Below are 18,416 nucleotides of genomic sequence, written 5' to 3' on the forward strand. Positions count from 1 at the left end.
CTGCCTCCTCCTCGCTGCCCAGGCACAGGGAACAGCTGCTCCATATCCAGGCACCGCAGGAATGAAGCTGGGCTACTTTCTGGCCAAGGAAACTGCGTCATCTCTTGTCAAAAACCCAGCAAACTCTCCAGTAACGCGAGCCAGCTCTGCCTCTTCCTGCGGCCGGAGGCAAGTCCTGCTATTTCCCTGCCGCGYTTCTCCCCAGCCTTGAAACACACAGGACTAACCAGGAGGGAGAGGAGAGGAGCCCCCGCTGCTTGGAAAGGGCTGAATATTCGTTTCCAGATACGTGTTTCTCAAGCTGGCCCCCGCATTTGCATCCCTATGGATCTGTGTATGTATCACATGGCAAACATGAGCCAAAGGGCTGCGTTACTGTTTTGGGAGAAGCTCGGCCTGGCAAAGGCCCCGCTTGAGAATCCCGTCATATCTGTCATTTCAAATGCCCTGTAGCACGTTATGTAGGGAAGAAGGGGCCAGGCTCTTCTCATTGGTGGCCAGTGACAGGASAAGGAGTATTGGGAGCAAKTTGAAACACAGGCAGTTCCATCTAAATGTGAGGAGGAACTTCTTTCCTGTGAGGGTGACAGAGCCCTGGCACAGGCTGCCCAGGGAGGCTGTGGAGTCTCCTTCTSTGGAGATCTTCCAAACCTGCCTGGATGCCGCCCTGTGCCCCGTRCTCTGGGTGTCCCTGCTGGAGCAGGGGGTTGGACTAAATGATCTCTAGAGGCCCCTTCCAACCTTGAACATTCTATGATTCTGTTATCTTCATTGAAATACTGGTATATCAATTCGTAGCAAAGCGTACAAGATGAAACTTGGATATTAATGATGTTTCTGGGAATTTTGCCATTTGCCTTTGGATGGCATTCAGAGGTCCTTCTAGACGGGGCCGCTCAAATGAGCGTCTTCCTCAGGTTTTGTTCTATTCTTTCCAAAGTGTGGGGGAAAAACAACGAAAAAAAAAAAGTAAAAGAGAAAAAAACACAGAAGGGAAATTAATTAAAACCCTCTTTGATTTTCTTGTTGCCATTTTTTGGTCCATGATTCATCTGACCTTGTTAAGCAGAAGGCCTAACCCAAGAGGAGAAGTGTTCATGGTTGATATTACCCCCAAAAAAAGTAGTAGCTTTATTGAAATTAGAAAACAGCCTTGCTGGATCTGTAGTTCTCATCTGTGGGAATAATATCAGTGGAGCCAGAGGGAATATAAGAAGCCAGAATCAGGCTTTATTTTTTAAAATTTCCAGGGACTACTCTGCAGAAAGGACAGAAACATCAGAAAATTTGCTTCTAGTGTTTACTTTAATAGTTGTTTTTTTTTTCTTTTTCTGAGATAATCTTATGTGGATTGTCTTTGTGAGAGCAATTGAAATGCTGATTATATGAAGCCAGATGCAATTTTTCTGCCTCTTTTCCTCTTTTACTTTGAGTATTCTGCTTGGCACGACGTCTTCCTTTGGAAGGCCAGTTAACAACTGTGGTACGTGGTTAGGGCCAAAGTAAGTACTCAGTGTTATTGCCAAGAGCTTGTGGTCAGTTCTGGAAGGAACAGATATTCCTTCTATTGCCTAATCAAACATGCTTTAGTACTTAGTGCTGGAGAACACAAGTGGAAGGGATACAGGGTTAAGCACATGCCCAGATATTTCCACTGCATTTCGTTCTATAGCATGCTTTACCAGCTGAATATAACCATCCTTTGCTGCCTTGGAAGAGAGATTGGTTAAACTGACTTCTGTTTAATGCTTTGAGGACCTTTCCTTCATATTTTCCATCAAAGAACATCAATGCTGCTCCTTACAGGCAGTCATGCTTTATGGTCCGTGACTGATTTCTGGTGTTTTCAGTTTTCAATATATTTTTTTTAATGTCTTATGAGGGATTGTGCGCGTTAAACATATCATTTTTATACTCAGAACATTTAGGTGTCAGATAAGTTCCACGTTCCCTCTGTCCTTCCCCAGGCATTATAGTTACTTTTATGTCAGGAAAAGCACACAAAGGAAAAAGCGGATCCAGACTCCGTTCCCCTTCCCGGCCTCTTCGTGTCCCTGCTAGTGTGGAGAAGCCAGAAGCACGCAAAGGGGGTTGTCCTTGGCTCACTTAAACACGACTTGGCTACTGTTTTGGCCCCATCTTTTTCCAATGGGCATGGCTTGGTTGGAGAGAGCTGCAGAGATGCTCCAGGGCGCTCCTGGGGCTCTTGCAGAGCTCAGTGGCCATCTGAGAGCTCTTCCCAATCCGTAACTTAACATAGTTCCCCCTCATCTCAGCTCCACGTGGATATGGGCGCCAAACTGCTTGGATTCCCTTGCACAGGGCTGGAGAGGACTTGGAGCAGTGTCCTATAGCAGTATTTATCTGCRCACAAAGTAAAAAGAAGAATGAATGTATATTCCTCCAGTGCCATCTCCTGTGGTGGCTGCAGATTATTTAGGTCTGTTGGTTCTTTCCTAGAACTTTTTTTTCTTAAAAAAAAAAAAAGAAAGAAATGGAAAGGAATTGGAGATGGGACCACTGCTGCCGARCTTGCTTTCTCCCTTACTGCTTCTGCTTTAGTGAAAGGATCTGTCCCATGGCTGTGTTTTGCTTCTCATCTCTATAGCACTTCCAAAATTATTACAAGTAATTTCTTAAGCACCGGAAAGCGCAGAATGGGTAGCTGCAGATTTGTGTGTTGTTTTTTTTTCTCCTTAAGTGGTTCCTTACCCATTTTTATCCACAGCTGTATTGACAGAGTCCTCATTGCTTCCTAACTCCCCATCAGCAGCCCATTGAGAAACGGCAGCTCAGCAGCTCTGCCCCTTTAGAAGCTGCCTCTCATTTTGTTCAGGACGCAACAAAGTTCCTTCCCTAGGGTTTCTGCTGCTGCATCTCCCTGGGTGAGYGATAACTCCCACGTGTGGCAGCCTCTGTGTTTACCCCTGGGGTCTTAATTGAGTTAATAGATAAGTGTCTGTTTTCAGCCTCCTTTTCTCTTCTCTGTTTATTTATTTTTTTAATCCATCTAACCATTTTGTATGTAGGAAGTATGTCCCTGCTTTAAACACGACCCAGACTCCATGAGTAGGCCATGCTCGAGGAGAGGTCAGCAAAGAGTAGAGCAAATGGCCAGGAATGCTGATAACAGGTAAGCTTGTAGTGCAGCAGCTCGTTTGGGAAAATGGGAATGTGGAAGTCCTGGTATGAAGYCTATTCCTCTTGCAGGGTGTATTTGATGAAGGCATTGCACATGCTTGTTTCCCAGCACGGCATGCCCTACTGTAAAGTGCCTGTTTTAACCACTGGCTAATTGAAAACCTCAGCTGAGGAAACCCTGGCCTCGCTGAAGTCAGATTTAGCATCACGGTTGATTTCTCTGAGAGCCGTTGAAAAGAAATCCCAAATTTAGCCGGAGGTAAATCCCCTAGATTTGCATCCTCACTATCAAACTTTCTACTTAAAAACAGAAACAAAAGCCCTTCAAAATAGTATTGGCAGCTGTCTGCTGCATGCTGGACTGCACTCGTTACAAGAAGTGGTTTGGGCAGCATGTGTAGCTCCACTGTCAGGCAGTATATCCTTGCTGGACCCAGGCTGTATGCTGAATCTAATTTATCAGGCTAGACTTAAGCTGTCCGTGTGATTGYTGTCGGCTTTCTTAGGTAGAGAGGATTCTGTGCAGCGTTAAGGGAACAGCGTGTTGCCGGGACACTGAGCCGCGCTCTCGTCAGCTCTTGCAACGCTGGCTTCTTTCCATGTGTTTATATCGCGGTGAGTTGTGTCAAATTAGATGTCAAACTGCCTGTGAAATATTTCCCCATTGYAGTCGCTGGACGAGTCATCGCTTCAACTCGACTGTGTTTCAAGCCTGAGCCATTAATGTTTTGAATGCTGGAGAGACAACRGGGATTGCGTGTTCAAACGCGGAATATGAGTTCAAAACCTTGACTTGCCAATACCCTTGTGYAGGCTGGAGTATTGAAACCTCAATACTTTTAAAGCACAGGCCTGCATCTGCCCTCCACTTAGACAGGGCCTGTTCTTACTCAGTTCGATGACGCTTATATGACAGTGAGAAGAATTGATCTTTCTGAATAAAGTGCTTTCTGAAAAAAAAAACGCAAAAAGAATTGGCTTTTTGAGGCAAGTTACTTGGGTCACCCTTAGTTTGGATTTGGGAGTCACAGAAGAGTTGGCTAGTGTGGGGTATCCATGGGAATTCCTGASCCACTGCCTCTCATCATAGATGAATCAGCGCTGTTGGGGCCCCTGTGCAGGCTCAGGGCTGCCACTCTTCTACGTGTATCAAAAAATATTAGTTCTCTTGGAAGACAAGTAGCCTATGGTATAAATGTAGAATATATATTTTGCAGCCCAAAACTCCACATGAAAGGTATGCTAAATATTGGGAAAGCATGCTTGCCCATGCTACAATAACATTAAAAATGGACYGGCACTGTTTGTATAATTTTATTATAAATGAAAATTGCAGAATGGAGAGTGTTTTTCAATTCATCTACTGGSATTTTCTTTAAGAAAAAAAAGAGAGGATGGAAATGAAAGGATCCCTTGATAATCTCAAAGCTGCTGACTCACATCTGCAGAGTGAAACATCTTTCTCCCCTTTTCTAGGCAGACCTTTTCTTACATAGTTTCAGTCTCCCACTTTGCAGGCGCACTGCTCGCTCCTCCACYGTAAGGGTGGAGGCATCCTCCTGGATATGGCATCCTCCTGGATACGGCATCCTCCTGGATACAGCATCCTCCTGGATAACTAAGGAACCTGCAAACAGAACTCGTGCAAGGCAGGTTGTGATAATTAAGTCCGACAGTAGCCCTTTAATTTGAAGTAAAGCCAGGTCTCTACAGCTGCGTCCACTTTGCAGCTAGAGCAACTGAGGGAGGAACAGCAAGAAGTGTCCAAGACCTCAGTGGGAACCCACATCTGAAAGTGATTAATACTCATGGTTTTCTCCGTTCCCATCCTGATGGAAACCATGAGGCCAGTCCTCTCCCTAGCAGTTGATACACTCCGATGAGTGCAGGCCTGCAGCAAAGCAAGGCTTGGCTGTTGAGGAACAGCCCTGTGAAGTGCCCCTGTAAGAACAGCGGCTGAGGCGCTTCAGACTGCGATGTTGCCTTTGARAGCTGTGATGAGTTGGGGAAGTCTCTCGCGCTCGTTGGATGAGTTGGCAGACCTTGAGCGTGCTGTAAGCTCCGCTGTGTTGGCCTTTCYGTCTGTCTGCTGCAACTCTGGAGCTGCAAGAGCTCCAGGAAAGCTGTTTCGCAGTGGGCACAGCACGGACAGCAGAGGCTCACGGAACCCCCATGATTTTCCCTCCAAGGGCCTCCTCTTTAGCAAGGCAGAGGCTGCTGTTGGGAAGGCAGCTCATGGCCAAATGCCAGAGAAGGTGACAAGCGACGGTCCCTCCACTGGGACTTTGGTCACCTGGAAAAGGGGACAAGGGTGTCCCCTGCCAAAGAGGAGCATGGGAGGATGCACCTGGACCCTAGGAACTGGGGGGAGAGCCACATGCTTTCCTGGTTAAGAGGTCCCACCAAAAACATGGATCACCTGCTGTGAGGGAGMGCCCCAGGAGAGGAGGAAGTGTGAACAGGACAGAGGCTCTTGGGCATCTTGAAAGGCTCTGGCTTAAGGTAGAAGAATGCTGGCAGGAGGCAGGAGGGCCATAAAGTCACGTTTGATGGGCAGCAGTGACATGGACCCAGGAAATATGGTAGGGACAGGAAAGAATTCTTGCAGGGTTGCAGATCGGGCACATCTGCAGTTCATAGGAGTGTTTTATAGCTCCACTGTTRCAACTGGCTGTGTCCAAGAAGCAACTTCATCAAACTTCTCACAGAGCCACATAAAAATAATGAAATAGCAGATTACATTTTAGAGTGAACCTTTTGCCTTCTCCTCTACCCACTAGCTCCTCATTTGATATATTGTTACTGTGCCTGGCAGCAATAACAGAGCCTGAGCTATTACACATGTAAGACAGGACTTTTAGTATCTCCATAGGCCAGAAAGCACGGAAGGGGCATAACGTGCCCTACAGGAGCCTCTTGGATAGGTAGCCAAGATGTGGAGGCAGGAGCAAGTCTGGGCCCAGCTGTGAGAGGAACCACCACTGCTATAAAAAGGGAAATCTCCAGGTGTGATGAGGAAAGGTCTGTGATTACTCCCTTTTCCTCTTGTGAGGGGGGGGGAAAATAGCTGACCCTTTGATGAAATCCCTCCTTTCCTGGGTCAGTACTTCCACTTGTACTTAAGCGCAGTGAACTAAAGAGGGCTGGATGGTGAAAGCAGGGCCTGGGGAAGAGGTCTGCACTGTTATCCCAATGTGCCCCGATACGGCGCTGCTGTGACAGTCCAGTTATCCTGACTTTCCACATCTGTTCGGGCCCAGTCTGGCCCAGCATGTGCTCCTATCTCTCTCAGCTTAATCTAATTAAGGTGTTCACTGCCAAAATGTACACCGAGGTGAYTTATCTGCGACCTGCCTGCTCGGGAAATACAAAAGTAATGAAACTCTCCTGGTTGTTATCTGCTTTTGAATAGCCAAGATCTATCAGCTGTGTACGGTAATGAGGGGATGGATTTGCCTAATCTGTTTTCTGACGGTGTCATTTGGGAAGTGAAATGCATCTGCTTGATACCACTTTATCTGGTGGCTGCAACCTCCYGGTAACTTTGTGCTCCCCTTCCTTGACCCACAAATAGCATTAAAAAGCCCYTCACATGGTGCATAGGCTCGTGAGGGGTATTTTTAACCTATTGCACTCAACCATATTAGGTTCTCTTCCCAAAATACCGATTCCCTGACATGCGCAGATACGCTGCGTTAGGGTTTGTTTTTTTTTTTCTTCTTTTTGCCTCTGAAAAAAAGAATRTAATGTATTCTGAGTGAATTCCATGCCGTCATGTACAGAGTGAAGCCAGCCTTTAAAGAAAAGCTGCTGTTGCCACAGAACGCTGATTCTGTTCCCTTTCTGCATTTATTATACCAAATAGCCATGTTCCTTGCTATTTCTGTGCTAAAGTTTGCAAGACCGGGGAGGAAAAAAATTGAAATTTTGTAGCGCAGTGATTGCAATGCCTGTAAATATTTTATGTACTCCTTACTGCAGTGGGCCAGATTTTCTACTGGGTGACTTTGGCTTACCCAAGAGAAGAGCAGGAGTGAACCTCTGGATCCCCTGCTCAGCCCTGGCCTTCTGCTTTTATTTTCTCTTCACCTAGCAATTTTTATTTGGTGAAATTTGGTGAAATGGGTTCCCCAAAACCCCTTTTTATAGGAGGGCTCTGCACATGTGTTTCCTGTTTCCCTGGTCCAGACCCTGTTCCCCCATCCCAGCTGCAGCCTAGAATTCAGTTTCCCGTGAAGTGTTTTTCATGGCGCCAAGTTTTGTGTGTAATTATATGCATTTTTACACTTGCAAGTGCGATTTGCGGTTCCCTTTCTGCGGCTTGTTTGGTAAGTGATGAAAACAACTCCCACTGCTCAGTTGTTCCCGGCTTTTGAGCGCTGCCAAAGAGGATCTGTCCCACTCTAAGGAAGATGAAGCCTAGCTCGGTCTTCTTGCTGTAGCCTAGAAAGCAGGTCCCTTTCTCAAGCTGTCCCTTGATCTGTTCCCTCTCTGGTGAAACAGCACTGCACGAGTTTTGCAATTTTTGCTTTATTTTCGCTCTCTTCATCCCCAATTCTCCGGGGCCAGCTCTGCTTTAAGTGCCCGGGAACCAACATCCCGAGGCAAGTCAGTGGCCTCGGGGCTCCCGTGTCCTTCAGCGCTTTCRAAATGCCTCATCCCTCCTTAAGAATATTAATATCGGGGCCATGGAAAGTCTTCAACAGAGAAATAAATTGCATAGGCAGCTATAAATAGGCAAAAGGATATTCCAGAGTCAACATCCTATTAAATCCTTTTTCTCAGGGTAGATTATTTAAAATGTAAAATATTTGCCTAGTGGGTAGGCAAACAGGTACTACTAGGGTACTACTAGCACCCTAGTGGGTAGTGCCTCATTTGGATTTCTTTTTTCTTGGTGAGAACAGGGTACAGAGGGTAAGGTAAGTAAGAGAAAGGAATATGAAACGGGGTGGGAGAAAGGAAAGGGCGACAGGAGGAGAAGTTCCGCACTAATAGCAATATCCGCTCTATTAGAAAGGTGTCCTGTGAGCTAATAAATGGAGCATAGGGTTAAAGAGGAGGGGGAAAGGAGCAAAAGAGGAAAGGAGACAAAAAGAAAAAGTTAAAAAAATCAAAGTACAAGCAGGTTAAATATAGATGTTACCTGAAGAGAGTATTTATAAGCATAAATAGCTTTTTTTGGGGGGGAGGGGGGATAATAAATATGGGTTTCTTTTACCCTTCCTCATCCCTTTCCCACACAGATGTTTTGCTCCTATATCCCACTATGGAGGATACCATCAAAGCAGACACCCGTTTTGGACCTGCTGGGGGTAGGAGGGCATATGCTGCAGCCCATGTTGCTCTAGGGATTTTGTCTGCTTTGGTTGCTCTGGGTCTGATGGACAGTGCTCTCCCAAGATGCTCATCAGCAGATTTTGGTTTTTAACCCTAAATAAGAACATGGAGCTATGGCTGCTCTTCCAGGTTTGGCATTTTTCTCTCGATCCCTAAATAGATTTCAGTGTGGATGGGGACATGCTTCACACGAGGCCAGGGCAGCCTCTTTGAGGCTCCTGAAGGTCTTCTGAGCACAGGACCATATGTCTGYTCGTGACCAAGCTTTGCTCAAGGCGGGGTTGTGGCCCACAGTGCCACCATGTGCTTTGGGGGTGAGCTTTCTTTTTTTCTAGTTGTTAAATATAAACAGCAGTAGATCACAAAGTGAAACAGCAGGGTGATTTCTGAAGCCATTCCAGATGCCTCCAAAACACAGTGAGGTCAGCTGGAAAGGTCCCTGCCATGCCTGTTGCGGGTGAGTGTCTGCAGGAGGTGGTGGGGCCTTCCTCACACACCACCCTCCCCGGCACCCGAGGGCAGGGGGGATGATCCCTTTGCTCCTGARAGGGAGCACGGACCTGGACCCGGCCCTGCCGAGCCGAGCAGGATGGTGTCCCGCTCTTGTATCCATGTATGCCATTCAGAGGAGGGTGCCCCGGCCTCGTGGGCACCACGTGGACCAAATCATCCTAGTTACCAAGAGAGAGGGCAGGACAGGGTGGTTTGCACCMGCTGAAATGTGCCCAGCCGGTTTTGCTCCCCCCGGCTTCTGTTTCCCTTCCTTCCTTTCCTCTGCCTCTCCCTCCTTGCTGCAGCCCTTCCCTACAGACAGGTATACGTTGCACAGAAGCCCCCCGTGCCACCCCTGGCGCCCGCGGGGGCAGCGCTGACGCGTGTGCGTGTCCCCCGCAGGCCCTTCATCGTGCTGCCTCCGCTGATGGAGTGGATCCGGGTGGCCGTGGCGCACGCCGGCCACCGCCGCAGCTTCTCCGTGGACAGCGACGACGTGCGGCAGGCGGCGAGGCTCCTGCTGCCCGGCGTGGACTGCGAGCCTCGACAGCTCAAGTAAGTGCCCCGCTCCGAACGCCCCCGGGGCCGCGTCGGCCTGCCCTTCCCGAGCGCCGGGAAGGGAGCAGCGGGCTCCGCGATGCCCTCGGAGAGGCGCCGCGGGGACGCGCGCGCCCGGCGCTGGGGGCGTTGCGAAATCCGCCGCCCGGGCGGCCGCGGATGTCGCTTCCGCGGATAAGCCGCTCGCACGGTCACGGATGTCTCGGAGCAGGATGGAGCCCTGTCCCTGCCCGGTGGAGCTGCCGCTTCCTCCTCGTGCTGGCTCCGGCTCGGGAGCGAGGGGCTGAAATCGGCTGCCGATTGCGGGCTCGGCGCGGAGCCCTGCGGTGCAGTCGGCCGGGCTGCAGCTGCCTCGCAGCAGCAGTGGGTAAAGGGCACACTTAAACTTCTAGGTAAGGCTCCCTCTTGCAGGAAACCGGAATTTTTCATGCTGGTGTCACTTTGAATTAGTTGTGAATGTCAGCCTAGATGATTTTGAGGTTTTCGTATATGAGATGTAACCTTTAGGTTTTCTAATGAAGTCCTAAAGTATTTATTGCCAGAATATGTTTTCAGTGTCTGTTGTGGTTTATTATTATGTACATGAATCAAAGCATTCTCCAGGGCTGCTCTGGACTCAGGAGTCTGTTTGTTTTATATCTTTATCCTAAAAGGCATTATGAATCTGTCAAAGTGGGGATTATTCACCAATATTTCTTAACAGATTTGTGCATAAAAATCTCTTTTCCAGCAGTCTGACTCTCATACAGTCGTAGGTGTGTTCTTGCCTGCAACACGGAAAACAGAGGAATTATCTACATGATTAGCTGTGACAACCAGCTTCAGAGCAGCTGTATTTCGTTGACTCTGGCCTTGACATGCACTTTCACCAAAYAGAATAAAACTTTGCTTTGAGGCCTGCATAAAGATTTTTATACTTGGCAGCTAGTGAATTTTTAATTGAAAAAATCTGTTGAATTTCAAAAGCTAAATCTTGAGACATTCGTATTTCAAATATTGACTGTAATTGTTTCCCTTTGGTGTGAAGATCTTGGCGTTCATTTTCCAGAAGTGTGATGTTTTGCACCCCTCCTGGAATGTCAGGATACTTAGAGGTCCTATGCACTTTCTGAACACCAAGAACTTCGTTTTGAAAAGACACAATTAAATATATCTTCTAGTATTGAGGCAGGATTGATGAYAAGCCCTTAGTAGAAATACTGTACATACTTTAAAAAAAAAAAAAACAAAGTCAAAAGCCATTGAATATTTGTGGATGAAAAACCTCCACAATATACCATTCTGTAATTTAAAGTTATATTATGTCAGCAGGTACATGGAAAACACCATCCATTATTTGGAGAATTTTACAGAAGTTTCCAAATCCTTTAAAGTAGGGATGAGTTGTGTTATGCTCCAGGAATATTTATTAATTTTGAAGAACAAGTCAGTGCTTGGATTTAAGCTGCTATCAAGAATTCCTTTCCTAAGGAAAATAAGTGCTCGCTGTTGTGCCACTCTTGCAGGCGGGACTGAAGAACACAGCCCAGCATTAATGCAGTGGGGGTGAAAGGAGAAGTCTTTTCTGAGCCAAGTCCTGGATTTTGCACCAACCAGGCTCTGCAGTATGTCCTTATGTGACTGCAGGCACCTTATTTGTGTCCCCAAATGAAATCTCGCTCTCCTGCTCTGGCCGTAGGCTGCAGATGAGTGTGCATGTAGCTTGTGTTTGGTGCAGGCTCTGTTGGCATTGCCAGGCTGGGCTTTGAGTGGCTGAGGATCATCTCCTACCTGACTATAATTCAGAGATCAAAGGAAAAACTGAGGTTTTTTTCTGGAGTAGATGATGAAACATCAGGGCATTCATTTGAAATGTTACAGCTTGTGATTTTTTTATCTGTGCTCAGTACAGACCCTTAGCACTTCCCATTGTCACCAGCCTAAGTGCCAGCCTTTCTGACCTCCCTGTTAAAGAGGAAGTGTTAGCAAGTSCTTAGTTAAGTAGCAAGTCCTCAGCAAGCACCAATTCCATAAGTGTAAACACTGTGAGGAGGAGAAACCCAACAGCCTTCCAAGGAATGGCTTTTCCAATAAGCTCTGGATGACAGCTGGAGGATTTTAAATGCAATTAGTTTCATACATTTTCAAGGCTTTTATAGAAACGTCTTAATAAGTGGAACCTTGAAACCAGTTCAGTTTCTAGGCTTTTCTTAACAGSCTTCTTCAGTCCCTAAAATATAAGAACTTGAACCAAACAATTCCTCATGTGTTACATACATTTTTTCCATGTCCTRCGCTGTGACATTGCATCATTCCACAGTGTTGATTCACAACGCATCATTGCAGAAGCATAAAGCAAAATCAAGTTCCACACTGGAAGAATATGCATGAAAAGAGAGCGGGGTTTGGCAGAGTCTCAAAGGCTTTGCAGTTCAGAATCAGAGCAGATAAAAAACAAATGTTCAATTTCTTATCTGAACTTTCAGAGCCTAGAGGTCTCACAGCAGATTCATGTGACACTTCCCAGCTCAATCACATACTCCAGCAGTGAGGTTCCTGATATGTGGCTCTGTAAATCATCTCTGCCTTCTTCCTGTCTCTCATTCCAATTTTCCACTCTTTTTCCCCTCTTCTGATTTTTTTAATCCATCTCCCTTATTTCTTGCAATGTTTTCATCTCCTAAAAGAACTGGCAAGAGGGCTGAAGGAAGTTGGTATAAGTTGCTACCTGTATCCTTCCTAACCTCCTTTAGTTTTATAGCAGCAGACATGCCAGAAAGTTACTTCCCTTTCCAGAGCCTTGGGACATAGGCAGGGATATAAATGTTTAGCTTCTCCCAGGAATGTTTGGTGGAGTTGTCTCCACTTCTTGCAAGGAGGTGRGTTTTGGAGGTGGGTTTTGCAGATGGAACTATTGTTGGCTCTGCAACASCTAGGTGAAACTGAAGCTCGCGTGGATCCAAAGCATTCCTTGTCAAGTGGGAGGCACAGACTTAAATGMGGTCTCCTCTTTTCCCAAGAGTATCGTGTGCCACTTGCAGCACCTGGACATAGTCAGCAGGAAGTTCAATGCAAAGAAACACATCTGGCAAAGGCAGGTGCTAGACCTTTCATGAATGAAGCCTCAGGTGACAGGGGAAATTTATTTTCAAGGAAGCCACAGGGGCTACCACTCTGTCAGACCCGCTCATCTGCTGCAATAAGCAGCATCTGCTGCTGCTCTGCTGGCCCTGGGTCAGGGTGACTGCAAACAGATGTTGGGCTTGGCGGCTTCTCTTCGTCACATCTGCAAGGGAAGTCCAAGCACATGTGCCTCTCTGCTTGCTTAGCCTCAACACAAGAAGTTCTTTACATGTCTTTTCCATACCTCCTTTTGGTAGGAACTTYGTAAGGGAAAAATAGTGTGTTAAGCATGCAGGGGGAGGAATTGCTGATGGAGGACCATGCTGCATATGTAGGCAGAAGAACAGAGCAAGAGAGGAGCACCCTGTATTGCTTAGCACAAAAGCTGCTATACTTCCTGTGAAGGTCAGTSGCTTCCTTTCTGCTTGTGGTCTATCATGGCAACCTGGGAGGATCTGAGGATGGTGGAACAGACCGCCCTAGAGAGAACTGGTAATGCAGGTCACTGTTAACCTGGGTTACAAGTATTTATGCACTTGCTTGGAAAAAGTGCAAGTTTTCTGCACTTTTCTGGCCAGTGAGAGGTCTAAAAAGGGTATGTGCTGGAGCTGGTGGGATGGAAGGGAGGGAAGATGGTTTATTTCTAGATCCAGAAAAATCAAAAATCTGAAAAAAGAAAAGTCCACTTCCAGGGAGGCTTGAAGGCCTTAGAGCATCTAGAAAGGACAATTCCTTTGTGGTGCTACTGAGCAAACCCATGGCRTGTCCAAGGGGCACTTCTTGGAATCTGAATGAAGAATTGAATGCCGAGTGTGGCCCCAGAGCATCAAGAGCCTTCAGAAATGTTCCTCCTAAGGCCAGACATTTGTCTGCAGCTGTAGGGGTGGGTGCCATGTCCCTAATGCCCCTTCTTCATACCTACCCCTTGCCCAGTTCATTTGAAGGCTGAAGAGCTCTGGGCTGGGATTTGAAAGAGAACCAGAGCTAATAGCCTGGATGAATTGACACTTCTTATCTGTAGATAAAAAGCTAGTGTTTTTTCTTGTACATTAGAAAAGTGAGATTGCTGCCTGCAGCATTCCCTACCGTCCATCACAGGCCACAACCACAGCTGTTGCACTGGAGGCAGATGTTGGCAGGAGGAGGCCAGGCAAATTCTTTAGAGAGGTCTGCTGTCCTTTTTGGCAGTTGTACCGAAAGAGTAGTGATGGGAAAGGGCATTTTTGCCATCAGATGCCTTGTGGATGGAATTCCATAGGGATCTGTTTTCTTCTTGCCTCATTCCATACTTACGTGCAGCCTGGCACCAGCAGGGTGCTGGCTGGAGACATGGGAGGCTCTTCCCCGCAGTGCCTGGTAGTCCCAGGGCACTTGCCAGCCAAGGGCAGGCGCTGAGCACAGTGTGCGCTGTCCCGGCCGATGTGCTACGAGCTGCCCCTTAGGTTTAGCCAAATTTACCTGCAGGTGCCAGCACCTCTGTGAGTCCTGCCAGCCGCTGGCCGCGCTCCGCGTGCCCGTGACATGGAGCGGGCAGCAGCGCCGCAGGAGCTGGGCCCGTGCATGGATGGGAAGTTGCAAGGAGCGTGGCTGGACTTGCAGGATGCGCTCACGGATTAGCGAGAGAGGGCCTGGCCGGGCCAGCAGCACTCTTGGATTTCGGTGGCTTAGCAAGTTAGCGCTCAACGTGCTGGGCAATGTGGAGCCAGCCCGTTTGCAAAGGGCGAGGGGCCAGCTTGAACCATGCCAAGGGATTTGCACAGGGTCACGGGCTGGGCACGTTCCTCTTCGTGCTTGGGCTGGGCTCAGAGCATGCCTGGGCTTTGCTGCTGCCACAATAACTTGATCCCTTTTAATTGCTTGCTTGGTCCATCTCCAGGTGAGGAGGAACTTCTTTACTGTGAGGGTGACAGAGCAGTGGAACAGGCTGCCCAGGGAGGTTGTGGAGTCTCCTTCTCTGGAGGTCTTCAAAACCCGCCTGGATGCCACCCTGTACCACATGCTCTAGGTGTGCCTGCTGGAGCAGGAAGGTTGGACCAGGTGATCTCTAGAGGTTCCTTCCAACCTTGAATATTCTGTGATTCTGTGACACATAGCCAGCATTTCCAAGTTAGAGCTGGGTTCCCAGAAGATGCTGGCCTCATATGTATTGAGCAAATCAAATAATGTCTCTTGCCTTCTCTGGCAAGTTGAGAGTCTGGGTCCCATCTCTGTCTGTGACTGTGAAAATGGATGTTTTTCTCCGCTCTTAGTGCAGTACAGCAGTGAAACTGGTAAATACAAGTCCTGGCTGTCAAAAGGTACCTGTGAGTAATGGGCATCCACACCACCAGGTTCCAGTGCCTGATAACTTAAATGAATGTTTTGATTATATTTTCAGGAAGAAAATCCTGGGGGAGAAAGGAAAAATAAATAACAGCAACAAGGTTACAAAAATGGAAAAACATAGCCAAAAGTAGAGCAAATTTATGCAGCTTAATGCACTCAAATTGGGGTGACCAGATAACCTCTGTCCTGGAGATGTGAAAGAACTGGCTCRTGAAGTCAGGGGGTCAGAGGGAAATATTTTTACCAAAGCCCAGTCTGTCATGATAACCCTAAAGATTAATAATGACAGTGCTCTCCTATTTGAGAAGGACAAAAAGTGATCCTGTTAGTGTAACATCAATAACGTGCCAGCCCATAGAATGGGTTTTGTAGCAAAGACTAATTAAAGGCATCTTGGTGAGGGAAAAATGGGATAAAATGTGACACAGATTKTCTAAAGATAGATCTTGGCAGACTAATCTAATAGCTTTTTGATAAGATAACTGATTTTTTACCCCAAGGAAATTCAGAAGATTTCATCTGTTTGGACTCCAGGAAGCCCTCTGATGCAGTCCATGGAGGGAGCTATTAGTTAAGATGGAGAAGATAGGGATTAGTAAAAGTACTGGAAAGTGAGTAGGAGCTTGCTCAAAGAGTGAGGACCAGGGCTCTGTTGACTGGAGTGAGATTATGAGTGGAGTCCCTCAACTTTCCAGCTTAGAACTGATTTTTTTTTTTTTTTTTTTTTAAATTTTCAGAAAAGACTTTGGCACAAATTCCAGCATTGTGCTCATGAAACTAAAATTTGCCGATGCCACAAAGTTGAGAGGCATTGTCCCAACAGCAAGTTTGGGAAAGCATCCAGGAAAAAAAAGCAGAATGACCTTGAGGACTGGTACAATAGAAATGGAATGAAACTCATTTGCCCACACTGTAAGGACAAGCACATGGAGATTAATTACAAAAATATATACTGTAGTGCAAACATAATATGTACTCTAATATATACTATATCAGGATGATTCATGAAAAGGAGTGAAGTGGTAAAGTCCGGAGTGCAGTATTTCATCACAGAGCAATTGTGAACCACCCAAAYGGCATTTTCCTTAGCCATGAAAAAGCAAAATTGAGGATGCATCAGGAGAGGTATTTCCAGCCAAGAGAGGAGAATATTGGTGCCTCTCTATGTGGAACTGGTAGGAGGTGATATGGAAGAGCAGATACCTTGTCCAGGTCAAGAGAGAGGGCCTTAGGAGAATGGGCCTCATTTAGCTGAGTAAAGGGACCCCTGAAGGAACATGTGTCTGTTCTCTATAAATACACGTGGAGTAAATACCTAGGAGGGAACAATATACTGTATTTAAAGGGCTATGTGRACACAGAAATATGGGGATATTAACTGGTCACAAGTAAATTTAAGCTGAAAATGTAGTTAGGTCCAAGCCTTGCAATAGTAGGAGAGGATTAACAACCCTCCAGCCCCATAATGTCCAGCAGTGACAGCCCTGTCACAGCCTTACCCAGGGCTCCAAGTTGTATTTACAGCTCTCATCCAGAACGCTCTCTGGACCAGGTCAGCGTCTAAAAGCCTTTGAAAATCTATCCTTGATTGAAAATCTGGTCCAATTTTGGAGTAGCCTTGGCCACTCTTGAGACTGCTTTTGCTGTCTGGGACCATCCTTCCTAAAGGCTCTCTAGGAAAACAGGATTATCAGCCTCAAAAGTCAAACTTATTTAACATGAGAATATCCTTGGCTCACTCTAGAGAGTTTTCTTAAGGTTGTGGAAAGACTACAGCAGCATAAAGACAAGGTGTGTTGTTTTGTGCCTTTGGAGCAGGCTACACCATTTCCTACGTCATCTTAATACTGTAGCACACAGACATAGTTCTCACTTGAAAGCAAAAGAAGAGTTGCATTTAATATTTTATTTATGGGAATCTTGTTTTTGTGCTGCAGCACAAAAATATGAAGAGACTTTAATAAATAGAGATTTGAAGACAGAAAAATATTGCCACTGCTCTTTGCGCTTAAAATGCACTGGGAAAGGTCTGAGGTTCTGGAGACATAGTCAAATATTGCTAAGAACTTCTTCTATTTAATTAGATCCAGCTGCTGTTAAGTAGGGACAGTTGGTGTGTGCTGAGCTCCTTGAATGTCCTTGTTCTTCCTTCAGATCTTCACTAATCCCTTAACACGGGCCGTGGCTATTGCAGTAATTAGGGACAAAAGTGCCAAAGCAGCGAGCGGTTGCAAACAAGCTACTTGACAAAATCCAGCAGCCCCTGGGGACAGGCAATACCAGAGAATGAGGAGATTTTAATGCATGAAAGGTAGTGCATGGGTTTCCTAAGGTGAATCTCAATCTGTTTTGGCAACCTGCTATTCGAAGACAACAGTAATAAAAAAATATATTGAAGAGGAGGACCTAGACCTTATGTTCTACTTCAGTGTTTGGGCCAGAACATGCTTGTGTTTTTACAGGTTTTAGGATATAGCCCTTCCTTTTCTTTTTTTTTTTTATTTTTATTTTCCATTGAGAGCAAGTTCATCAGTGTTTCCTGTGCTCTGTCTCTATATACGATGCTCAGTACAATAATCAGGATACAGATAACATAGTGTCTTCCGCTGATTAGCAAAGACTTGTGCTATCTATTTATGTAAGACATGAGCCTGTATGGAAATTTTCCTCTCATATTGTTGGYCTTTTTTAAAAAATATGAAGTTAGATCCAATTTAGAAAGTGGTTCCTGGCCTATATTCCTGGATTGGAATATTAAAACCATCTTAAAATACAGATTTGATAGTTAGCATCATATTTCTGATGTGTTTTCCAGTACCTGTAACCAATTTCTTTTCAGTTTTCTTTGACAGGAAAAAGATGCCAGTTATAAAGCATTTTTATTTTCATGTCTAATTTGGCACCTCATTACACTGAACAGAGATATTTTTATGTCCATGTTAAAGAAACAATCCTCTTCATTACTTTGATCAATGTTTGTGCTTAAATTTCTCTTTCTCCAAAAGTGAAAATGCAGATAATTGTCACTATGTGGTATTTATATGCAGCATTAACGTCAGCATCATATTCCCTTACAAAGCACCACACTAGAACGAGTTCCAAGAAAAGTAAATCRAATTATCTGCTACTCTTGATACTGCTGCCTGTGTCTGTGGTCTCACTGAAGAGCCCCAGGTAAGGAATGGGACCCTTTTATGCCATGGGCTCTGCGTACCCAGAGCAAAACTGCAATCCCTGACCTCAAGGACTGAAATATTGCAAATGAATCCTGTCATTCACAGCCAGCATTTTGCTAGCTAAAACATGTCTCCTTCCTAAAATATGGCTAAAATATGGTTAACAACCAGACAACCTATAATTTCTGACTTGAGACCTCATTCATATTTAGGACAGAGGCAGAGTGAGTAAATTCCGTAGAGCTAAAAAGATCAGCTTAATTAATAGTTTATCGTTCTTCT

At 46.0% G+C, this 18,416-nt stretch overlaps 1 protein-coding gene across 1 annotated transcript in view; it reads left to right on the top strand.

Moving 5' to 3' along the window:
• The window catches only part of BTBD11 (BTB domain containing 11), a 163,749-nt gene that overhangs the window by 107,273 nt on the left and 38,060 nt on the right, over positions 1–18,416 (top strand). Inside the window, exon 4 of the mRNA XM_026052270.1 lies at positions 9,376–9,528. Within this exon, the coding sequence (XP_025908055.1) occupies positions 9,376–9,528 (153 nt within the window). The remainder of the gene's footprint in view (positions 1–9,375; positions 9,529–18,416) is intronic.

The sequence above is a fragment of the Nothoprocta perdicaria genome, unplaced genomic scaffold, assembly GCF_003342845.1.
Source record: "Nothoprocta perdicaria isolate Ctin4 unplaced genomic scaffold, notPer1 scaffold_86, whole genome shotgun sequence".
Lineage (NCBI taxonomy): Eukaryota > Metazoa > Chordata > Aves > Tinamiformes > Tinamidae > Nothoprocta > Nothoprocta perdicaria.